The following is a 24,622-nucleotide window of genomic DNA, read 5'->3' as shown; positions in this document are numbered from 1 at the left end:
GAGCACTACTGTGGCAGGATCAGGATGGCATGATCGATCGATATTATGTGCACAATCTAATCTAGACAATTAAAACGATCATTGAGTAGAAGCATTCCATGCTGCGATCCAATTCCAATGCAACGGCCGGCGGTCGTAGATTAAAGGCAGGTGATCATACCAGGAAGGACTGGAATCGATATCTATGGTGTTGGTGAGTGGTGGTGGTCGCTTCAGAGACTAACTAAGCCGACCAGTTCTTAGCCACCGACCAAATCGACCGCCACCCCCCCTCTCTCTAGATCTCTCTCTCTCTCTCTCTCTAGGAAGGCCATGACGTACACAGCCACTCCACCTTACCCCATGCGCAATCGATGGCTTTTAATTAATTACTAGGTAAATTAGCCCGGCCCCTTTGCATTGGATCTTCCTTCCTCATCTCTGACGACCTCTCACTATCACTCCACAATGGAATCACGCGCACATATTAGTGGAATAAATTTTAAGTGACGTGCTTCCAATTAATCCACTGCCTTTTGGAATCCGGCCTTATATAAATAGTTAAGCTGTTGCTGCTGCTGCTTCCCTACCAACATATTGTCGATCGATCCATCATTTGCCCCTCATCTTCTCATCTGCAGCTAGCCAAAAACAGACCGGCCGGCAGGCCCATAATATAAATCCGACGAACGGGAACGATCCCCTCCAACAACCAGGCGAGCCGAGCTTGATCTTCTTCTTCTTCTACTTGTAGATCCGTCCGGCCGTTTGGTGAGTCGTGAGTGCCCCAGCCCCACCCCACGTACTTGCTGCATGTTATGATATGTTTGCTTTGTCGATTGTCATCCATGGTTGATTATATTATATTGCCTAGCAGCTATATGTATAGTTACTCCTGCGCGCGTTTGACAAGAGCTGTCTGTATGCATGGACTACACTCTAGTGTAGCTGCTAACTTAGTAGTACATCATATATATGTCGTTACCAGCAGGACATGCTGCTGCTGCCTCTTGCAGACTGGCCTGAAGTGGATCTCTGACCATATAGCATCGATTTGTTACTCACACATGCATATATATTGATTATTTTGGAGCTTCAGATTGAATACTCTAGCTAGCTATACCCACCTTACTATTAAATAGCTAGTGTCTGAGTTTTTTCTTCTAATGTGCTTACCAGCATAAGTACAGTAGTTACGGTCACAGGTGGAAGGTCTCGGAGGTACAGCTTGCTAGCTAATTCCGTATTAGTAATTGATTAGTTTGAATCTCTGTCTCTACCTAGTTAGCCGGTACGTACGTACGTAGGTAATCTCAACAGAATGATGGAAAAATACAGGCCGTTTGCCATGGTTTACGGCCATGAGGTCTCTCTCTCTCTCTCTCTCTCTCTAGGTGGGAGAGAGAGAGAGAGAGAGAGAGAGGAGAGGAGGGAGTAGTACTAGTGGTGCAGGGTGCGGTGGTGGATGGATGTGAGAGGAGAGCGAGCACCCCGGCCGGCCTAATCCTGAAGTGTACTCAAAGAAACATACCCCAAAAAGCTTCAGGCTCACAAAGCAGCAGCAGCAGTACTGGCGTGGTCTTTTTCATCTCCCTTTTCTATTCCCCTTTCTTCCTACTTTACAAGCTAGGGCTCATTCGATCTGCTAATAAGTAGTAAAGCTCTAGCTAGCTTGTAATAATCGAATTAGAAGTGTACTTCTTCTCCTGATTGACGACATAGATAGATAGATTTGGTGCTAGCTTGCAATTTAAAATAGCAGGCCATACGTGTGCTAGCTAGCTAGCTGCTGCTGTTAGGTCTCATTGCACGAATGCAACTGACCATCTAGTCTCTCTGGCCCACACTCATCCACTTCATACATCATATATGCACTGCTCGATCCTCACTGATCCCATACACACACACACACACTATATATATTTATATATATATATATCATATCTAACAAGGCTAGCTTCTGTGCTAGTTTTCAGAGGAGGGAGGTCGATTAGGAGGCACGCCGAAGCAGCTAGCTTGCTAGGTAGCAGCAATGGAGGAGGAGTCTTGTGTGCCCCCAGGCTTCAGGTTCCACCCCACTGAGGAAGAGCTCGTAGGCTACTACCTTGCAAAAAAGGTCGCATCCCAGAAGATTGACCTGGAGATCATCCAGGAGGTCGATCTCTACAGGATCGAGCCATGGGATCTGCAAGGTAATACCTAGCTAGTTTATTAATTAATTCATTTTCTACTAGCTAGTCTTGATCATCATGAACTGCTAGTGTTAACCGTACGTACGTGTTGGATTGGGTCGGATCGTCAGAGCGGTGCAAGTACGGTGGTGGCCACGATGAGCAGACGGAGTGGTACTTCTTCAGCTACAAGGATCGCAAGTATCCCAGCGGGACGAGGACGAACCGCGCGACGGCGGCGGGGTTCTGGAAGGCCACCGGGAGGGACAAGCCAGTGCTATCGAGGTCGCGGGTCATAGGGATGAGGAAGACGCTCGTCTTCTACAAAGGCCGCGCACCCAACGGCAGGAAGAGCGACTGGATCATGCACGAGTACCGCCTCCAATCCAACGAGCATGCACCCGCGCAGGCAAGTCCGATCCATCCAGTTACATTTCACAGTAATTTAATTTTCTTCTCAAAGTTCAGGCGGTGCATGCATCAAACTTCAGTTAAACTTTTCCCCATAAACAATAATATATACAATCGATGCAATCTGATCTGACGGCTACGTACTTGTACATTGATGATCAGGAGGAAGGCTGGGTGGTGTGCCGCGCATTTCAGAAGCCTATCCCGAACCAAAGGCCCATCTTCCCCAGCTACGCTACTCCCGGAGGTTACTACGGTCACCTCCCAAACGCGCGGCTGCACGTTGGTGCACTCGACGGCGACCACCATTTCTTGGGTTCAGCACTACACCCTGGACCTGCAGCCGGGGCCAACAGCTTCCCGCAGTTATACCCAGACGACGACTTGGAATCCAAGAAGCATCTCTTGAGCATCCTGCAGCTCGAGAGCCCGACCGCCGACGCCTACGTCGCGCAGAGAAGCAGTAATCCTGATCATGATCTGATCCACCAGCTTGGAGGACAACAGGCTGCCGGCGCCATCGACTGGAACTTCCTGGACACCTTGCTGTCGTCCACGACGTCGCAGCTCCATGAGCCCTCCTCCGCCTCCCTTCAGTGACCACCTCTTTCATCGATCGGTCGGATCTGTCAGAGTTAGCTGAAGAATATTCATCATCGTGTCATCCTTTGCTAATAATTCACATATGTGCCGTGCCATTGATCTTTGTTTGTACGTAGTTTACAGGCTGTTTCAGTTACTGAATTTGGGAACTGATCTTGTGGTGGACTTTTAATTTGCCTCTCGTCTAGCTAGCGCATTCGATCGTTAGATATATGGAGGGTCATCATGTACACACCCCACCCCATATATGCATAGTCAGTAGCTAGGCAGCATTGATTTTCTTTCTTCCCATATGCACCACAGCTATATATATATATTACTTTTACTGACTTATATTAATCTCGATCGGTATATGGCATTTTTCAGTTTGACATGCTTGCTATATATGCGTATGTCGATCAACTGTGTGATCTATCTCATGTTACTCTTTGTGATGGGATTTCTTAAAGGCCTTGGAATTAAGTGATTAAATGAAGAATATTAAGGCTTTGGCGGCTGGGGCGGCGGCCGGCCGGCAGCACCGCTAATATAATGCACGCGCGGCGCCGCCGGGCCGGTGGTGCGGTAAGGCGATGGTGATCTCCATCGCACCGCATCGCATAATGGGCTTCTACTAATTCTTGTCTAGTTTCAGTAGCCATAATGGGCTCAGCGCCTTCATCTGATATGGGCCGGGCCGAATCCCATTTCATTTCCCTCTCCCTCTCCCTTCCCTTCCCTTCTCTTCGCTTCCCTTCCCTTCCGTGGTGTTGCGGCGGGAAGAGAGAGAGAGAGAACGAGACAGAGGGAGGAGTTGCGGCGGCCAGGGCAGGGCAGGGCACCGGCGCACAGCCTAGGCCGTCTCGTCTCTTTCCCTCCTCGATTCGCCATTAACCAACCACTCACCCACACAACGCGCCTCCACCTCTCTACCCTAACCCTAACCCTAACCTATCCCCACCGACCCCAATGGCGGAGCAAGACTCCGCCGCCCCCGCCTCCGAGGACGAGGAGGCGCTGCTCGCCCGCGCCCACAGCGTCATCTCCAGGGTCCTCGAACGCGACCACGACCCCAATCCCCGCCTCCTCCACACACTCGCCACCATCTGCGACCTCCACGAAGCCAGGTCAGTACCTCACCCACCACTCCGATCGCACCTCCTTTCTGCTTCTGTGAGGCCACCGCCCCTTTCCATTAAATTGGACGAGTAGCCCGACAGGTTGTTGCCTTTTCTATCCTCCGGCTGCCACCACGGTGACTCTTACGCTCGACCTTCCCGCTCCCGAGCTGCAAGGTTTAAGCCCTGTCTGTCGCTTGCCACAGCTTGCTACGCTTACCCGGCTATTTCTAGGCGGGGTCACAGATTTCAACTACTAGCCAAGCTAAAGGTGCGTTTGGTTGGAGAGTAAGGTTGGATGGGATGGAACCAATCCCTGTTTTTAGGGATGAGATTGATCAAATTTTCTGTTTGGTTGAGATGGATGGGATGAGCCAGTTTTTTATTTGGTTGGTGGGATTAGAGTGGATAGGATGAGGCAGATTATAAAAGTAGATTTTTTGAGAATTTTAATTAAATATTGGCTCGGGCTTTTTGGATAAATCAATTATAAAACGGGTTGCTAGTGAGCTCTAGTTTACTCATAAAAACATTTAGAATTTATAGACCACTCTTTGTACTCTAACAAAATCAAACGATCGAACGAGAAAACTGGATGAGCCAATCCGGCCGTTTTCGCCAGACCCAGCCATCCAGCATAACAAGGGAATATTCCCTGGTGTGGGATCGCTCTGTCCAGTCCCGTCCTGGTCGTCCGCCAACCAAACACCACGTTTCCTGGATGGCCATCTCCAGGACGGCTCCGTCTGGCCATCCAAACACATGTTAAGTGCAGTGAGTCGATTAAAAATAACTTTGACCAAAAGATCAACCGAAAGCCTTGCTGCAATCTTGCTTGCGACCTTCATGCATAATAGTAGCTCAAATTAACCATGTAGACTGTCAAAACTGTCATTCATCCTTTATTTAATATTTCTTTTCATTACATGAAAGTGCATGGTATATGCACACTTTTGTTAAAATTTACTGGAACTCCAACTTCCCATTTGGAATTCATAAGCCACTGCCAAATCTTTGAGGAACAATCCAATTTCTACACCGAGATTCCTGCTGCATCGAGACAGAATTCACCATGCTTCTCGAACTCACATTTCTTGTTTGATTGCTTCTTAACCACGTCCTTTCCTCTGCAGATATCTTCAGCTATGTGCATCTAACCCAATGTTTAATAACACAAACACAAGGAGCACCTATACAATAGGCAAGCTGGCAAATTTGCTCCGGGTGCGTATCTTACTTTTGAATTTTTGCATGCATCAGCATTATTTCTTTCTTTCCTTTCCCATTTATTGCTAAAACTAAGCGTTGTTACTTCAACCAAATCGGCAGGATAATGACGATTTTTACGAGCTAGTGTTTTGTAAGTTCTTGTCGGATACCTCCTACTCTGTTGCTGTACGTGCTGCTGCAGCTAGGCTGCTCCTAAGCTGCCATTCTGCCTGGACGGTTAGCTCCTCCCATCTTCTTTTGTGTTGTGGACTTGCACAATATCTATTGTCTGCATCTGATCTGTTTTCCTGCTTCGAATGGTACTAACATTTTCAACTTTTTGTTTCTTTCCACAGCCTCAATATCCTCACGCTTTTGAAGATTCCATCATAGAGAATATTAAAAGCTGGGTAACTGAAGATGCTGAAGCTTGTAATGAGTGTGAATGGAAGTATTTAGGAACGAATAAACCCACAGATGCTGAGATGCTGAGAACATATGCTATTGGGTTGCTTGCTATGGCGTTGTGTAGGTACTGTCGTTGATTTATCAGATGACATTGCATATCATCCTATTGCTACCAGCAACCACATTTCTGATATTCATCTAATTTTTGCATTTTTCATTTTCACCTCAGCGGTGGGCAATTGGTAGAAGATGTCTTGACTATGGGGGTATCAGCTAAGCTCATGCGCTTTTTGCGTATAAGAGTCCTTGGGGATGCTTCATCTTCACAGAAAGATGCTAATCATCCACTAGACACCAAGCACCCTCGGGGAAGAGATGATAATAGGGGCAAATCACGGCTGGCTCAAGATAGTTCTCGATTGGATGGAACAAGGTTTGGATATGGAATACTAACTGATCCTACTGCGGAGAAGGACAATGAACCTGGTGTTGGAACAAGGCAAGCACATGGCGAAAGGTGGATGGATGACACTATTTCTCTGCGTCCTGAGCATGCTGATGCCTCCTCGGATAATTTCGATATCCCTGAGGCTGATAGGACCAATGATCGATCTTATAGCTCAAGTATTTACGACACAAAGTCAAAATATGGGGAAAAACATTCCATGATGAGGCTTGTTAAAGATGAAGATATCAGCGAAAATGGTGAACTGTTGAAGAGAAAGCCAAGTCGAGCCCCTACTCGACTTAGAGTGAAGGGAAAAGCAGGTGAAAGCTTGCCTGAATCTGAAATAGCACCTTTATCACCAACCTCAGGATTGAGAATAGGAGGCCGGGCTACCAGAGACAGGAATGCGGCGAGGGTTGAAGACCCAAAGAAGGCAACTGATGTGAACAATAGATCCACAGGCCTTGAGTTGTTTTGCGCTATTTCTAGCGAAGAATACGAAGACCGGTTCAGGGATTGCATCATTGGCTTAAAGGATATATCTGCCATTGTTTTGAAGGCAGTGAGAGCTGCAGAAGCTGAGGCCAGATCTGCAAATGCACCTGATGAAGCTGTGAAAGCAGCAGGCGATGCTGCTGCTGAGCTTGTGAAATCTGCTGCTTCGGAGGTATGGGAAAAATACATCTTTGAAGTTGTATAACAGAGATATCTTCTCTCACCATCTGCTTCATACTATATTAGTGACTATGTCTTGTTATTGACACGCTACACTTTTGCAGGTTTGGAAAAGTGAAAGTAACGGTGATGCGGTTGTATTAGCTGCCGAGAAAGCTGCAGCCACTGTAGTAGAGGCTGCAATGTCTACTAGCGTCTCACGGTAAGGGCAGAAACACATACACACACTCTGTTTCTCCAGTGTGTTTCTTTCACTTTTGTGTTACTGATCCGAGAGTTTACTTTGGAGTTACAGAAGCTCAAACCAAGTTAGTGAAGAGCGTGCTGTGGAAGAAGCTGTGCAAACCAGCGAAGACCAGGAGTTGGAAGATTTTGTTATCAGTGACCATGAGCAGCTCTTGCAACTTAGAGAAAAATATAGCATTCAGTGCCTACAGATTTTGGGAGAGTATGTTGAAGCTTTGGGTCCTGTTCTCCATGAAAAGGGTGTTGATGTTTGCCTCACATTATTGCAAAGGAGCATAAAAGACCAGGAGGGAGGTGGCCACTTTGCGCTACTTCCTGATGTCCTTAAATTAATTTGTGCACTGGCTGCCCACCGGAAATTTGCTGCACTCTTTGTTGATCGTGGCGGTATTCAGAAGATCCTCTCTGTTCCTAGAATTACTCAGACATATACTGGTCTTTCTGCCTGCTTATTTACTTTCGGGTCTCTTCAGGTAGACACAGAACAATAAACTGCTTGTTTATTCAATCTTAATTTTGATCTGCTGTCGCTTTTTTCCACCACGTTAATCCCTCTCACTATGCTTGCAGTCTACCATGGAACGTGTTTGCGCGCTCTCATCTGACACACTCGGTAATGTTGTTGAACTAGCACTTCAACTTCTTGAGTGCCCACAAGATTTAGCCAGAAAAAGTGCAGCCATTTTCTTCGCTGCTGCTTTTGTGTTCAAAGCTGTTCTGGATTTATTTGATGCACGGGAGGGGATGCAAAAACTTCTCCATATCCTATATGGCTGTGCGTCTGTAAGATCTGGTGGTAACTCTGGAGGATTAGGTTCCTCCAATGTAAATCAAGGGAATGATCGATCGCCCGCTGAAGTTCTGACTGCATCAGAAAAGCAGGTTGCATACCATACATGTGTTGCACTACGGCAGTATTTTAGAGCTCATCTCCTTCAGCTTGTTGATTCCATTCGGCCAAGCAAGAGCATCCGCAGTATTGCTCGGAACACTTCTAGTGCAAGAGCTGGTTACAAACCTTTTGACATTAGCAATGAGGCTATGGATGCTGTTTTTCGTCAGATCCAGCGGGATCGAAAGTTAGGCCCTGCTCTCGTGAGAGCTCGTTGGCCTGTGTTGGACAAATTTGTGGCCTCTAGTGGTCATATAACCATGCTAGAGCTGTGTAAGGTAAAAACTTATTTTTATGTGTGTTTGTGACGTTGCGTGCTTGTGTGCTATACAAAGTTTGTTGCTAACCTGATGTGACCCATAGTTTCAGGCACATGGTGATCGATATTTGCGTGACTTAACTCAATATGCAATTGGAGTTCTTCACATTATAACACTGATGCCGTACAGCCGCAAGACGATAGTGCATGCAACATTAAGCAACAATCGTGTTGGTATGGCTGTCCTATTAGACGCGGTGAAAAGTTTCGACTATATTGATCATGAGGTGCGATTTTACTTCTTAAAATATGAATTAAGATTCACAATTCCAAAGATGGTCGCTGAAGTTCTTTCAAATAGCAACTCTTATTATAATCATTTTTGTGAATCAGGTGATCTGTCCAGCATTGAATGTTCTTGTCAATCTTGTATGCCCCCCACCTTCTATCAGCAACAAGCCATCCTCAACTGCCAATCAGCAACCTGCAGCTTCACAAGCACTTGTTGGGTCTTCATCAGAAAGCAGAGACAGGAACTTCGAAAAAAGTACTTCAGATAGGAATATAATAGCAAATCAGGGTGAATCTTGGGAACGATCTGGTGATGGCAACCCTGCTGAAAGGAACAATACATCAATGCAGATTAGCACACCTGTTGTGCCATCTGGAGTGGTCGGTGATCGGAGAATATCCTTAGGAGTTGGAGCTGGAGGTCCTGGTCTTGCTGCTCAATTGGAACAAGGATATCGTCAAGCTCGAGAAGTAGTAAGAGCCAACAATGGCATAAAAATTCTTTTACAGCTTCTGAGTTCTCGGATGGTTACACATCCTGTGGCTATTGATCCTATTCGTGCCCTTGCCTGCCGCGTCTTGCTTGGGCTGGCCAGAGACGATGCAATTGCACATATACTGACAAAGCTCCAGGTATCGTGGGCTGCAGAACAATAGTTGTCTCCCTGTTTTTTTTGACCCATATTGTAACATTTTTGTTTAGTTCCTAACTATGATTCCTCACTGCATGCTAAATAATACAGATGGCATACTGCCTCCCTCTTATGCCCTTCTTGGACCCTTTATTTACATATAACTGAAGAGATTAGTTTAATCACATTAATCTGCAATGTGTACCTTGTAGATAACTATGCACGCATTGTTTCAGGTGGGGAAGAAATTATCAGAATTGATCCGAGATACCAGTACCACCCAGACATCTGGGGCTGATAGTGGAAGATGGCAAACTGAGCTGACCCAAGTTGCAATTGAACTGATTGCGGTAACAATTTAATGTTGTGCAACTGTAGACAAGAACTTTGCAGGTTTGAACCTCTGAAGAAGGAAAGCGCTCTAAATGAGTAATATGGTTGCTCGTTTCTTTTGGCAGGTCCTGACAAATTCTGGAAAAGAAACAACATTAGCAGCGACTGATGCTGCTGCACCAGCATTGAGGCGCATTGAGCGAGCTGGAATAGCTGCTGCTACTCCAATATCCTATCACTCCAGGTTTGATTGCTGTATGTTTGCCCTAGTGTGTTACCTTACCAGCTTTGAGTTTGTCCCCTTACTTTTCTTTTTGTGCATGTGTAGGGAACTGATGCAGCTGATACATGAACATCTTCTTGGGTCTGGTTTCGCTGCCACTGCTGCCATGCTACAGAAGGAGGCTGACCTTGCACCTTTGCCATCCACAGCTGCAGTGCCTCCTGTCCACCAGGTTCCTGCCCTGGAAGCGTCATCTGTTCAGCAACAGTGGCCTTCTGGTCATGTTCAGGGCTTTCTCCCAGATAAAACAAATATAAGCTCAGATCATGCTGGCCAGAGATGTCAATCTGTCCCGCCTTCATCTAAGAAGAAGGCACTGACCTTCTCATCCAGTTTCTCACAAAGAATTCAATCTCCACATCCCTTTTCTGGTAATAGAGCAAGTGACACTCTTAAAAGTCCGGTACCTATTGGAGTCGATACTGGAGATTCAGAAATATTGCATAAAACACCACTGTCGCTGCCACTTAAGAGGAAGCTAGTGGATATGAAGGATATTAATTCTGCATCAGCAGCAAAGCGCCCTGCAACAGCTGACCAAGCATCCCAATCTTCCATATTCCAAACTCCTGCTCCTGCTCCTGCTCGCAGGGGTCTATCTGTAGTAGTGGATTCCCCTACTGCCTTTCACTCTGGTCGGACAATCTTCAACAACATTTATTCTGAAAGCTTGGACAGCTCTCAAGGGACACCAGGAGTGGTTACAACCACAGCACATCCTGGTGTGAATGATCAACAATCAGGAAATTTGGAGCGTATGACACTTGATTCACTGGTTGTGCAATACTTGAAACATCAACACCGCCAGTGTCCTGCTCCAATTACAACTTTGCCACCACTCTCCCTGTTGCACCCACATGTTTGCCCTGAGCCTAGCCGCAGCCTTAGTGCACCAGCAAACATAGCTGCTCGTATGGGAAGCCGTGAGATAAGCAGGCAATTTAGTGGGATCCAAATACCTCGTAGGGATCGCCATTTTATATACAGCAGGTTCAAGCAATACCGTGTTTGTCGTGATGAGGCCTCACTGTTGACTTGCATGACACTTCTTAGAGATGCATCTCGAGTTGCGGCTGGGAACCACACCGGTGAATTAAGAATATTTGACTGTAACACTGCAAACCTCTTAGAGACTCAAACATGCCACCAACATCTTGTTACCATGGAGTCAACATATTCTGGTGTAAATGAGCTGATTCTCACATCCAGCCTAAATGAGGTTAAGATCTGGGATGCCTCCTCAATATCTGGGGGACCTTTGAACACATTTGAGGGTTGCAAAGCTGCTAGGTTTAGCCACTCCGGAACTTTATTTGCTGCCCTTTCTACTGATTCAACACAGCGAGAGGTTCAATTGTATGATGTACAGACATATAGTGTTGATCTGCGGCTTCCTGATAATTCTAGCCATTCAGGTTCTGGCCGGAGTTACATACAACCCATCATACATTTCAGTCCTTCAGACACAATGTTGCTGTGGAATGGAGTCCTGTGGGATAGACGAAGCCCGAATCCTGTTCATCAGTTTGACCAGTTCACAGACTATTGTGGAGGTGGCTTCCATCCAGCTGGAAATGAGGTGCAACTCTTTTTCTTGAACCATACTAATTATTTCCGTTTACTCTTTATGTTCTGAATTGTAGTTTAGTTTTATCCATTTCGTAGCATGACCAAGAAACTTAATCCCTCCATTTCAAAGTAATGTCTTCAAGCTTGTACTGAACCAGGGATATTTTCCTTCTCACCCTACCCTCCTCTTCACATTAACCACAATCATCCCCTTCTCCTCTCTTTGATGCATTTAAGGCAGATAGCCATTCCCTTTTCTTGTTTCATTGCTCCTGTCACCTCCTTTATTCTTGTGAGTATTGAGAATGCTTATAATACAGAAAAAAACTAGTACATTTATGTATATTTTTTATGGATGCACTGTGTGCTTTTGGGATTCTTGACTTTGCATGTTACTGCTCAGTCAGGGCCATGTTACAGTAGGCTTGTTTGATGCACGGCCCCTTATTCAATATCTTTAAACAGCAATACCTACTGGCTACTGTTACATTCAACAGCGTGTTGAGTTAACGTCATTGCATTTCAAGTCTCCAATTTTTTTCAGTAACTGATTTTCTAAGATTCTACTTAATCATATCTTTCTGGCCACACAAAATACTCGATAAATATTCTGCAAGAGCTTGTTTGAGTGGAATATGATAAGTGCATGAGGTAACAAATATAAGAACCTTACGAAGCATGGACAAGTGATTAAATTACGCTGGGGTTTGACTGTGCTGGACAATGGTGTGAACAAATTATATGTTTACGATTGTGGTACCAAAATTATTTGCTGTAGATGCCGATATTTTGAGAGGAATTTGTTGCTAGTGCGTTTGTCTTCTCATCTCCGTCTTCGATATTTTATAGGTCATCCTAAATTCGGAGGTGTGGGATCTGAGGAAATTTAAGCTTCTGAGGAGTGTCCCTTCCCTGGACCAGACAGTAATAAAATTCAATGGCACGGGTGATGTTATCTATGCCATCCTCAGGCGTAATCTTGAGGATGTATCATCGTCCATCAATGCTCGTCGGGTCAGACATCCTCTTTTCCCTGCGTTCCGCACGATTGATGCTGTGACTTACTCAGATATTGCGACCGTCCAAATTGACCGCTGTGTCCTTGACCTCGCTACTGAGCCGAATGACTCTCTTATCGGGGTTGTTGCTATGGATGATCACGAGGAGCTGTTCTCTTCTGCTCGCTTATTTGAAGTTGGCAGGAAGCGAATAACTGATGATGATTCAGATCCAGAGGATGCAGGTGATACAGATGACGAAGATGATGACAATGATGACTCCGATGATGACATTCTTGCGCCTGTGCTGGAAGGGGAGACAGATTCTGATGATCTAATTAACAGCAGCGACGACGGTGGTGATGATGAAATTGCCAGTTTGGATGAAAATGACGATGATCCTGAGTTCCTTGACGAAGGTGACCTTGAAGGGGGAGGGGGCTTCCTGGAGATTGTAGGTGATGGTGAAGAAGTTGGCGATGAGAGTGACATGATGGAGTCATTTAGCAGCGGTGACGAAGAAGGTTGGATCATGTGAGGGTATCAGTTTTCTGAGGAAGGGGTTGTGTTGCGGGAACAGCTTGGATGCTGGATGCGAGAGCATGAAGTACGAACCTTTTGAAGAACTTCGGGCCGCCGTGCACAACTCCAAATTTTTTACCTCACATTATGATTGTAATTATCACCTTCTTGTTGGGATACATGGGGGTATCTGTTAGTGTCAAACATAAATTGAGGCGTTGGATGATGTAAGTAAAGCTGGGAACGCTTGTGAATTTTGCTTTCGTCCGAGACAAGCCCATCAATTCAAATTTATTTTTGGTGCAAATTTCTTCTTTGCGCTTTTAGTTAATATGGTCGCGAAGAGGTTATATTATATAGTATCAACTTGTTGGTCCATGCGCGGGAGAGGCAAGTGTAAGTCAGGAACATATATATTGTTCCAATTCCCGATTGTAATTTACTGATTGTGCTGTCGTTTAAAAAAAAGATTTGGAGTATATGCCTGCCATTTTTTCTGAATCAAATATATGCCTGCCATTTTGTGCCGCCGACCGGTTGAAGCTCACTGTCAGGACCAAATTTCTCAAGATTCGAATTGCAATGCTTTTTAGATACTGTTAACTGCAGTTTAGGAAAGAGAGATGGCAAGATAAAGAAAGGTTGAAACAAAGAAACGGTAGCGCTAACTTTTGGCAAGGAAAGAAAAAAGGATGCTGACAGAGTTACACTAGAAAGGAAGAGAATGTTAAGAAATGTTGAAAACAGGTGGACGACATGTTTGGAGCAAACTGCTGCTAGGTTGCTACTGATCAGGTGCAGGGTGGTCAGATTTGGAGCTTGGCCATGTCGAACTCCCCGCTGGCGTGCACCTGGCGCACCGTCCTGTCGTAGTCGTCCTCCTCTTGCTCCTCCTCGTCGTCGTATTGCTCCAGCTGCTCGTTGTCGTCGTCCGAGGCGGAGTCGGCGGCGCCCCAGCCGTAGCCGGAGACGGGCCTGGCGGGCTTGGGCACCGTCTGCGCCTCCTGCACGATCCTCATGATCTCCTCCACGCTCTGCGCCGAGTACGCGACTGCATTGGCATTGCTGCTGGCGCCGGCGCTGGAGTGGTCTCCCCCTCCCCGGCGGCTGTAGTAGGCGGCCTGGGCTTCCTCCTTGAGCTCCCGCGGCAGGTTCTTGAGGAACCACGGGTGGCTCTTGATCTCGCTCATGGTGACCCTCTGCCATGACAAACCGCATGCAGAATTTTATTGCTGCATTAGTCAATGACAAGAGAAGCGTATCTGAAAGAAGAAGAAGAAGATGGGGAAGAAGCTTACCTTGTAAGGGTTTGCGACGAAGATGCGGGAGAGGAGGTGGCGGCAGTTCTGGGAGACGTGCACGTACTCTGGTATCTTGTACTGCACCGACATGATCCTCTGCATTGCATTACACAGCAGAGCAACCAAATATTGGATTTTTATAGGCACGCATCCAGCTCAATTCATGCTACTTACTGCCTACTTATAGTTATAGCACCTTGTACTGACCGAGATTGTCTTGCGGAAGTTCTTGGGGTCCTTGGGATCTTCGAAAGGGTAGGCGCCCACCAGCATGACGTAGAGCGTGACGCCGCAGGACCACACGTCGGCGTGCTTGCCGTCGTACTCGCGCCGGGAGAGGACCTCCGGGGCGATGTAGGCGGGCGTGCCCACCGTTGACTTGGGACGCGAGTGCAGCACAGACGACTGCCCGCCACGCGCAGTTCATGCCATCCAGTCAATTTGGGATGCAAGAGAATTCAAGACCTACCGATCGATCGAGGAGAAAGAACACAAGTCGAACCTTGGAGTATCCGAAGTCGCAGATCTTGAGGCGTGGCGCGGGGCTTCCGTCGAGCAGCGTGTTCTCGAGCTTGAGGTCTCGGTGGCAGATCTGCATGGCGTGGCAGTAGCTGACCCCGCACACCAGCTGCTGGAAGAAGTAGCGCGCCTCGTCCTCGTGGAACCGCCCGGCCTCGCAGATGCGCTCGAACAGCTCCCCGCCGGCCGCGTACTCCATGACGATGGCCAGGTGCGTCGGCGTCAGCACCACCTCCTTGAAACGGATGATGTTCGGGTGCCGCAGCGACCGGTGGTTGACGATCTCGCGGAAAACATTCTCGTCGATCTGCAATAGCATCGCACGCTCAGCTCAATCAGTTACTGCAGTTGCAACAGGGAAGAATTAAAAGAAAAGAATCGATTATTGTTCGCTCACCCTGTTGCCTCGCTCGATGAACTTCATGGCGACGAGCTCGCGCGTCTCCTTGTTCCTCATGAGCTTGGCCACCCCGAAGTTGCCCGCCCCGATCTCCCGAACGGGCTCGTACTTGTCCATACTTGTGCTCTCGCTAGGTAGTCAATCTGCTCTGTTTCTTCTCTTCACTTAATACCTCTCCTCTTCCTCTAGCTAATCTACCTAGCTTATCTGGATTGTGGGAGCTGGCAACAAGAGGAGGAGGACGATGAGGCGAAGATAAACACACAGAGAGAGAAACAAAGAGGGATTGTGGCCTGTGGGTGGAGCTGGAGCTGAGTCGGAGCAGGTGGCTTGGGTTAGGTTCTTCTTGTACTAGTAATTTATGTTGACGACGATGACGATGCATCCATCCACCCACTGTTCCTTTATCCTGCCACTTTGTCACTGTACCAGCGTACCACCATGCATACCAACTGAAGGGGACCCGTCTGTGCTCTGCCCTTGTATTGTGCAGCCAAAAATCCTGATGCCTCTTTCGATGTACACCATATGTTCTCCAAGTAGCTAAGCTGGTGATGTTGCTTCTGATTCATGCCCCAATCAAAACTGTTGCCTATGCCAAAGGGCACCGACCGATGGATCGATCGATGGTTACCTCACCTAATGGTTAGAATTATGACATGATGGCACCCCTGCTCCTGCCTCAGCAGGTCGGGAGCACAAGGCCTGATAAAAGCAACACACCATGAATTTCTATTCCATAGGCACATGACATGATCGAGGTCACATTCAGTTAATTAGACAGACTGATTGATTACCTGCTCCCAAGAGCGAGATGGATTAGCTAGGTTATTATGCTATTAAAATTATACCCAAAACAGGTGTTGCAGCTGCTGCATATGTACTGATTATATATATATATATATATATATATATATATATATATATATATATACTGCATGCATGGAGCAAGTTGCACTTGGTACCTGTAGAAAATTTCCAGTTTAGGAGACTAATCAAAGATTTCTCTCTCTCTCGACATTTTACCGGTACTGTTAGTCCTTTGGGACAGAAGAAGGTATCTCTACAAGTAGTGAGTAGCGACGCGCGCGTTGGAATTGAATAGGAGAAAAGTCGGCACAATACTAGTACTCAAATGCCATGTAAAATCCGTGGTTGCCGATTCAAAGCTGGGTGGCCAAATAGTAAGAGCTGGAGGCTGCTCCTTAGATTAGACCCCGGGCCAGGCCTGTGCTGTGCTGTGCTGACAAGGACGGCATCCCTAACCTTGCACAGTTACGCTAAACTACTCTACGCCCATTGGCTTTTTCAACGTCGGCTAGCTCCGGATCGATCGCCCGCCTTTTCGTGTTTCTTACAGGTTACAGCTGAGCTGGTCCATCCAGCGGCCACTCACTTTAATACTTTATCACCGCAGCTCATCAACAAGGTAGCCGACTGAGCAATAACAACAGCGGGAGAGGGGATCAAATTTTTATCAATCACTTGATAAAGAAAGATTCATCGATCCAGTGCTAGCTGCTAGATGCACGCATGAGGCCGACAGTGAAGGACGCATCATCTGGCTGTGCGGTGGGTCCAGTCACACCGTCCGATTCAGACAGCACACACTCGCCGCTCTACAGTTCTTCCTAGCTGATTGGTCTGGACCTGCAGGAATCAATCGTTTCAGTGCTTCATGTGTCCTACTATTTTACCTGTTCATCATCAGTACCTGAACTGAACCACAACAGATGCTTCCTTCCCCTTCACCTGACATGAACCGGAGGAGGCTGCAGATTTGGTTTATTTAGGTTAGACAAATTGCCCAATGATGTGAAAGGTTAGCCGGCAAATTGGCCTTGTGGAGAAGTTGGGGACTGCTACTACAACTATCTCAGATATTAAACACCATAGCTAAGGGCCAAATTAAAGGTGGACGTGACTGGACGTGTCATGTGTCTGATTCTGATCTGATCTCAGCAGCAGGTGCATGGCACCATACCATATGCTGAATGGTATAGCGCCCCTGCGGCCTTTTCCAGTTTCCTTTCCTTTTCTTTCCTTTGCTTTACCCTGCACTGCAGACGAGTGCGCTCGTGCCTTGTTTCCCACTGATCACCACTAGGTGCCATGTATCTATCTATCTATCACCATGCATGCCAATGCAATCACCTCCCCATGCTAGTTTCTATCTGATCCGATCATCCCATCGCCTCAGTTAGGGCCGAGTTAATTAGGTCATCTCACCTTTCGGAAATCACTCCATCAGTCTGTCTAGTTGGCTCATCACTGAAAGCTAGACACCACGAAATGCATCTGTGTAAGCAAGCTCAGATAGAAAGAAGCCTTTTTCCCCGAAAGCTGCATTCCGCAACTTGGAATGTCGTTCCAAATCGAGGGTCGAAATCAAACGGTCCCAAAATCAGATAGGGTCGTCGCCCCGCTGCCGTAGGGAACATCTCACTTTCTCCCAATCCATGGACTCCGGCAGTCCGGCTTGGGCCCTGGGCGGTTCTTTGGGTGAAAGTCTGCCATAAATTTGTTTGTTTTCCTCGTCGGCCCTCTTCCCCGTTCCTCGACCCAATCAACTCAAGATTCTGGTAACTATGGCTCAAACAAAAGCTATTTATTTTATTTTTAGCTATTTATTTATTTATTTATGCACTAGTTGTTAATTATTAAGTTTTTGCTTTCAGTGGTGATGTAGATGGCTTGGTTAACGAAGGTAACTTGTTCAGATTAGCATGGCATTACATCATCGCAAACAAACCAGCAAGGGATACTCGAAGAGCCTTGTTGAACTCTTCAAGTCAAGAGACTATCTAGAGCATGCGCGAGTTGCAGATGCTTTGCGAAGTCTTCAGACTCTCGAAGCTGCTGTATTACATACTAGAAAATCAGCATGTAGCTCTCAATTGTTAGTGACAGTCATGCTCTATCAGCATGTAGTTCTCAATTGTTAGTGACATTCATGCTCTCTCCTCGGATTAGTACAAACTTTTAGCATATATTATTTGCAAAGCATGAAGCCATGAATGGCGATTGAGCCTTAAGCAGCCCGTTCAAGCCGTCAGCTTGTCTGGAGCTAAAATCACCAATTTCTGTTGGAAAAACTAAAATGGACTTGACGACAAATAATTAAGCGAATCCAAATTGGACAGTCTATTGTGCGACCGCAATCAATCACATCACAAGTTGCAGCTCGTACGCCGAATAAAAGTTGGTCGGATTCTCTGAATCGTGTCTTCTCCCCCGAATAAATCTTGCAGGCCAAACAAGATAGTCCAGGTCGACAACGTTCTGGCCCCGGGGAGGGCTCCACCTTCCAGCCAGTACCACGCATAACCTGACAAACACTGATGGTAATCTTATACAATAACCTAATCAAATTGCAGTACAAAGAGCACGCCCCACATGGTGTATTGGTGCATCTAGCCAGCTCTAATATTGACACCCTCTATTGGTCTGAAATATTCTCTCTTTCGCCGCCTGTGCAGAAAAGGAAAATATTGACAGGTCAAGTGGCAGGTTAGTGACGAGGACATCACTTATTTACATACATATGTTATAAGTGATCTTTCGGTGATTGATCTATTACAAGAACCGATTATATAGGTTCGTGCACGTTGTTTAACTCATGAAGTGAATTCGTTACTCGCTGTCTATACTACTAATTATAAGGATGGGATACTACTCAATTTTTATGAATTTTTGATACTTAGGAATAGAGAACCTTTACAGTACACCATGATACTAGATGGTGGAGAGTATCATTGTTGTGATCCAACCGTCCATTTTAGTAGGTATTATTGTAATTATCTTGGTACCCTTAGGGGTAATTACGTCATTGACTGACCGGACTTCGGACCTTCGCCACCCATTGACCGGCCGACGGAGGGTGAAAAAACTAATAAATGAAATGAACAGAATAAGTGAAAGCTTATCCGAAAAATAAACTAACATTTTGACCTTCCCTAATTAAACATATAATTTACAAGTTTATCATATATTTTTTTTTCCAATCCTACCCTTATGATACCCATGATACTCTTTAATGATACCTATGATACTAGTGGGCGATAGAGTATCATTGGGCCAATCTAAACCACCAGATGAAGAAAATGGATGGCATGCATTCATTTAGGTGTACCGTAAAAGTCTTCTAGGAATACGGGAGAAGCACCTATGGAACAGCCAAGTCAGACGGGGCTCAAGCCAACTTCAAGTCGGAATCTAAAGTCGGTTCGGATTCAGCAGACAGTGCCACACTAAAACGGCTATAACTTCTTCATATGGAGTCCAAATAAGGTGTTATTTGATGCGTTGGAAAGCTAAGGACGATAGCTTTGTTCTGGTACTGGTCCCAGCTCTAGATTCACAGTGGATTATTTTGTGTCGTCAAAACAATATGTTGTGTCACAATTTTGGGCCATATCGGGCCTTGTAAATGTGTTCGAGTCTAAGCCTAAGTTGTGGATATTCCCCTGGTCGCCCAAAACCCTAGCACGCCCCTCTTCATATATCTAGCATTTGTCGTCATAGACTTTTTAGGTTTTGCTTAGATTAATCTATCATTGAACAGTTTCGCCGTCGTTCGGTTTGTGAAACCCCAACTCGTGAGCTTAATCATATTTGCAATTTCAGATTGTGTTCTTACATATTCTTGCTTGTGTTCTCGATTCGCTTGCAGGATTAGCCTTCTTGACGAGGTCAATCGTGCCGCGCGCGTTGATAACCAACGGAGCAGTGGTGTAGCGATTGCAAGGGTTGCGTTCTGTCCTGATCGGAAGTCTTGGATCGTCAACGTCGAGTCTCCACCAATCGACTTACCATTATCTAACGGAAGATCGGACCTAATCCTCTCATCAATCAGGATAGATGATATATGCAGCTTTCAGTACTCAACTGTCGCCCATCTCCCTCAGGTAGCATATAGGCCTCTACGTATGTCATAAGTATTTTGATAATTAATAATAACTATATCATTATGATTAATAAATTTATTTTAAAAGATAATTAAAATATTAGTTCATAATATTATTGGATGATCTTGATCCCTTAATTAAATGGTTGTACGATTAAAGAATGTGAATATCAAGATGAAAAACCTTTTAATTTTAAGTGTCATAAGAAGATGGAGTATACTTAGAGTAGCATAGGCTCTTTTTTTACGTACTATAAAAAGAGGCTACGAGTAGTAGTTTGATCTAGTTAAATCTATATTTAGTTGGATACATATTCATAAAATTTTAGCACTAGGTAGCTCAGAGAAACTCATGAATGAGTTGAAAAGAAGATATGATTTAAAGAAGTTTGAATTGGGCAAGTTCTAAAAAATCTCTATACGCCGGATAGTCCGGCGCTGAAGCGTTATACACGTCGGAGCTTTTTATCGCAACACTCTTGTTCACACCAGATGATCTGACGAAATGAAGTTAGCTACGTAGGAGTAGTTTTTAGAAGATGGAGTTCAAGTTTGTACACGCCAGATGGTCCGACGAATACATCAGATGCTTCGCCAAAATAAAGTATAGATGTTCTGTTCATTAGAAAATAGATTTATACACGTTGGATGGTCCGACATATACATCGAAAGTTTCACTGGAGCATTTAGTGAAGTAACGACTAGTTTTGGATGGATGATTCACACTAGATGGTCTGGTGTTTGGAGCCTGTGCATGTCAGATCAAATATGGGTGGTTGGGCAACGACTAGTTTTAGACTTATAGCCTATATATACCCCTCATTTTATTTCACTAGGTAACATTGCAATTCAGAAAAAGATGAAATACTTAGTGTGTGATTAAGAAGCAAGGAAGTGCACTAGAGTAATTTGTAAAGTTCTTAATTGAAGATTAATGACATCATTAGTGAAAGGAGAGTAGCAAGTGTGCATTTAGCTGTAGTCTAGGCTTGATTTGGTTAAGTGAAGCTATTGGTTTGTTACTCTTGGTGGTTGGCAACACCTAACCAGTTTTGATGATTAGAGATATCTTTGTGAGCTCTTTAAATTCTTATGGGAGCCCAATAGGAAGTTTTGTACTTAGTTTGAAGTCCGTCAATCTGGACATGGAGAAGTGGTTATCAATATGGAGCACTTGAGTGTTGGTGACTTAAGGGGGAATAATATCTTAAGTGGATGCTCCAACAAGGATTAGAGTGGAGTGTCAACTCCTCGATACATCAGAAAAAAAAATTATGTGTCTTCTTACTCATCTCTTTACTTTCCCGTATTATTTTCTTGCAAGCTAACATTCCGTAATTTTCTTCTTGTAGGAGCTTACATGTTTTCTTGCTTAGCATTCTATTAAATTTAGTCATTGTAGTTACTATTCATCTAGGATAAAATTTACTTGTTCTGAAATTCGGTTAAAATAGTTTTAATTATGGCACAATTCACCCCCTCAGGTGATTTTTTTAATATTATATTTTTTATGGATATTACATAAATAATACCAAAAATAAGTAAATTGTAAAAATAATACCTACCGTACGGCGAAAATACTAATTTTGCCAAACCGTATGGCGAAAATAGATGACGTGGCACCAGCGGCAGGTTAGGGGTGCCCGGCTGCAGCGTCAAGTCAATTTTCGCCAAACCGTTCGGCGAAAATTAATTATTACCGAACCGTTCGACGAAAATTAATTATCTTCAAACCGTAGGGTGAAAATTAAATTTCGCCAAACCGCTAAATGAAAAAACCACGTGAGGTCAATGGGCCATATCTCTTGGCCTGGGAGCTCATTGTGAACCATATCTCCCGCGTTTGAATGGCCGAAATTATTTCTTCCGTCGAAAAAAAATTATATCGTATTTTTATTTTGCAATTGAACATATTTCTGATACGGAATGGAAAGATATAAAATAAATCGTAAACTCGTTTGTCTGACAATGAGACGTAGCATAGAATTGGCATAGGAGGCTACAATAGTAGTTATAAAGCATAAGTAGTATAGAATCCGGTACAGAGGTTACATACGTTGATGAACATTGCATGTGACATGGGGTTTTTCGTCGTAGCGCGGATAGACCCTAACTATAAAGAGCTACCGACAATAAACATTGTCATATACGATACGCCTAAACAGTAACCTAATAGTGTGTTGCTGCTAAAGCAAACATGCCTTAAGGAATGGAAATAGACCAGGGTAAAATAGATGCTCTTTACTGAGTATACCTAGGATATTTGCCCTTTCTTAGTGCATCAAGCTCCCCGCCTTAGCGCGACGGACCCTCTCCCGCTTCTTTTCACTCTCTGCTTCACGTGCTTGAGCTGCGGCGTGCTCCTTCACATCATTCCAGATGCGCTCCTCCTCCTGCCACTTCATCCGTAGTTCCTCCTGATGTCGCTCATACTCGCGGCGTTGGTAAGAAACAAGAGGATATATTAGTAAAAGAGTGCATGAAATTATATGGAAAGGTCTACATGAGTGATCTATATTGCTATATTGGTGGGTACTCATATGGTTAATGTTGAGACTTGTTATACTGGTAGTTTGCACACATGAAGAAGCGTAGGCTATAGGTATAGGATATGTCCTGAGACTCGCGAAGCCTACAAGGGTCGCCATAGAAGCACATCGGTGGTTCGACCCCTGAGGGATGAAAATCCCCTAATGTCTCTTAGGTGGGCTTGCAGGAGCTGAGAAAGACATTTTAGTTGAGTAAGCTGAGGAAGGAGTGGTCTATTCATGGATGATTGTGGGGTTATTTATAATAGATGGGGGCTAGTGTATGGACTGAGTGCACAGGCTTGGCTGGGGGCTGGAGCATTGGATGCGTTGTGAAAACTGAAAAAGTTGTGGTATTGATGCTTAGCAGAGATCCTCTGTTGTAGTTGTTGCTTGGTGTGGTCATTTCATTATGTAAAAGTTTGACAAGTATTTATTGTAGTTGAAAGTGTTATAGTTGTAGGGTTTTTTGATGCGACATTTTTTTATTTCGAAAGTTTGAAGTGAACGATTTGAAAGGGGATATGAAGAGAGATGAAGTACTTGGTGTGTATGCAGCGAAGCGTATAGTGAATGCAGTGCTCGCCTCTCCTCGACCTCTCCTCGACGATGACGGCCAGGTAACGCTTCCATTCCCGCTCCCACTGGCGCTCGTGCTCGAGCTCGAAAATTTCCTGTTGTCGTCCACCTTAGGGCCAGCGACCAGAAGGCCTCGAGCCAGTCGCGCACGCTGCTCCGACGCTCAGGTCCCTACTACATCTCGAGTCCCCGTCGAGGCTGGGGCCGGGTGCAAAATGGCCCCCTTATTCTAAAGGTATGACCTCTAAAATCCCTCCGGAGTCATGAGGTCATGGAGGAGTTCTGAACCTGATAGTCTTTAGGACTAACGGAGCTAAGGAGATGTCGGAGGTTCTTAATGGCGACCCAACACCCGTCTCTAGGTTGAGCTGCGACGTGATCCGTTGCCCGTCTCCAGGCTGGCCCAGGAGTGACGCCACGAAGCCCAGCATGGCCACGCGCCCCACGAAGAGCTCGTTGTCCTTGGTGAAGCCGATGCCGCCCGACGTGCCGAAGTTGCCGTCCTCCACGCGCGACCGCGGCTTCTCGGCCTTCAGGCTCCTGCGGCCGGACTTGTTGGAGACAGGAACAGGAGCCGCTTTGGTTCTGCTCTTGAACACCGCCACGATGGTCGACCTCTGCTGCCGGGCGCTGCAGCTACGACGACCGAGAGCGAGAGCTCGAGCGAGGTGACGCACGCCAAGGACGACGCCACCAGGGGTTGGTGCGGAGCCATTGCTTGCAACCTCTAGAGCTACTCCAATTGGCAGCTGTTTTCCCTATGAGAAGAGAGATGGAGCTTCGCTCGGCTGCAACCGTGGCTGTGTGTGCCACACTGTCAGTCACCGGTTGCTGGACGCTGCTTGGTGCTTCTGTCGTGAGTGAGTCCTGAGTCGATGGAGAGAGGCAGCTGCTGGCTGATCGATGTGCAAGGGGTATTAACACGGTGCGGTGCCCGGTCCGGGAATGTGTGGATATGTAGCATGGGCCGGTAGCCAAGGGCTGAGAAGCATTCCTCCCTGCCGGTTCGTAGTATGCTCGTGAAGGATTGTTTACTTTTCATTTATACAATATATCTCTAAAATTCAACAAAGCTGGTTCCATGGTGTAGTGGTTAGCACTCCAGACTTTGAATCTGGCGACCTGGGTTCGAATCCCGGTGGGACCTTTTGTCCTTCCCTCTTATTTTTCTCATTCCTTTTTTTGTTCTTCAATTATCGTGACTGGCATAAGGTTTGGTCACACTATTCCAAGTGCCATCAACTCTCTAGTCTCCCCCTGTTACTATCCTAATGGAATAAAATTATTCAAAAAATTACCATGATAAGTCCATGACCTTCCCTTAAAACATAACCATAAAATATCACTTTCCTTTTTTTGAGAA

The 24,622-nt window shown here is 45.7% G+C and overlaps 4 protein-coding genes and 1 non-coding gene across 9 annotated transcripts; 3 read left to right on the top strand and 2 right to left on the bottom strand.

Moving 5' to 3' along the window:
- Positions 1-495: 495 nt before the first annotated feature.
- Positions 496-3,503, top strand: LOC133889139 (NAC domain-containing protein 30-like). 4 transcript variants are annotated; one of them, XM_062329609.1, is made up of 4 exons: positions 496-750; positions 1,958-2,171; positions 2,282-2,559; positions 2,724-3,503. In XM_062329609.1, the coding sequence occupies exons 2-4, from the start codon at positions 2,012-2,014 to the stop codon at positions 3,159-3,161; spliced, it is 876 nt and encodes a 291-aa protein (XP_062185593.1). In that variant the 5' UTR covers positions 496-750; positions 1,958-2,011; the 3' UTR covers positions 3,162-3,503. The 4 variants fall into 4 exon arrangements, with proteins under 4 accessions (XP_062185593.1, XP_062185589.1, XP_062185592.1 ...); XM_062329605.1 differs by having other exon boundaries at positions 497-750; positions 1,949-2,171; XM_062329608.1 differs by having other exon boundaries at positions 497-757; positions 1,956-2,171.
- Positions 3,504-3,883: 380 nt separating this feature from the next.
- LOC133889136 (DDB1- and CUL4-associated factor homolog 1-like) lies at positions 3,884-13,333 on the top strand. Of its 2 annotated transcripts, none has more exons than XM_062329603.1 (14): positions 3,884-4,270; positions 5,395-5,485; positions 5,591-5,707; positions 5,827-6,002; positions 6,108-6,993; positions 7,106-7,203; positions 7,297-7,720; positions 7,818-8,417; positions 8,509-8,685; positions 8,792-9,322; positions 9,558-9,671; positions 9,780-9,898; positions 9,983-11,516; positions 12,356-13,333. In XM_062329603.1, the coding sequence occupies exons 1-14, from the start codon at positions 4,113-4,115 to the stop codon at positions 13,040-13,042; spliced, it is 5,712 nt and encodes a 1,903-aa protein (XP_062185587.1). In that variant the 5' UTR covers positions 3,884-4,112; the 3' UTR covers positions 13,043-13,333. The 2 variants fall into 2 exon arrangements, with proteins under 2 accessions (XP_062185587.1, XP_062185586.1); XM_062329602.1 differs by having other exon boundaries at positions 8,503-8,685.
- Positions 13,334-13,668: 335 nt separating this feature from the next.
- On the bottom strand, positions 13,669-15,631 carry LOC133889138 (serine/threonine-protein kinase SAPK5). The gene is made up of 5 exons (XM_062329604.1): positions 15,244-15,631; positions 14,830-15,153; positions 14,535-14,732; positions 14,325-14,423; positions 13,669-14,225 (listed from the first exon to the last, which is right to left on the bottom strand). The coding sequence occupies exons 1-5, from the start codon at positions 15,361-15,363 to the stop codon at positions 13,833-13,835; spliced, it is 1,134 nt and encodes a 377-aa protein (XP_062185588.1). The 5' UTR covers positions 15,364-15,631; the 3' UTR covers positions 13,669-13,832.
- Positions 15,632-23,528: 7,897 nt separating this feature from the next.
- LOC133889635 (photosystem II 22 kDa protein, chloroplastic-like) lies at positions 23,529-23,974 on the bottom strand. Its single transcript, XM_062330082.1, has 2 exons — positions 23,906-23,974; positions 23,529-23,810 (listed from the first exon to the last, which is right to left on the bottom strand). Exons 1-2 carry the CDS (start codon positions 23,972-23,974, stop codon positions 23,529-23,531), a joined length of 351 nt encoding a protein of 116 aa, XP_062186066.1.
- Positions 23,975-24,334: 360 nt separating this feature from the next.
- Positions 24,335-24,406, top strand: TRNAQ-UUG (transfer RNA glutamine (anticodon UUG)). The gene has a single exon. It is a non-coding gene; the product is annotated as a tRNA-Gln (tRNA).
- Positions 24,407-24,622: the final 216 nt, after the last annotated feature.

Source organism: Phragmites australis, chromosome 13 (genome assembly GCF_958298935.1).
Source record: "Phragmites australis chromosome 13, lpPhrAust1.1, whole genome shotgun sequence".
Classification (NCBI taxonomy): Eukaryota; Viridiplantae; Streptophyta; class Magnoliopsida; order Poales; family Poaceae; genus Phragmites; species Phragmites australis.
The sequence above is the reverse complement of the archived record's forward strand: the minus strand, read 5'-3'. Positions and strand labels throughout refer to the sequence as shown.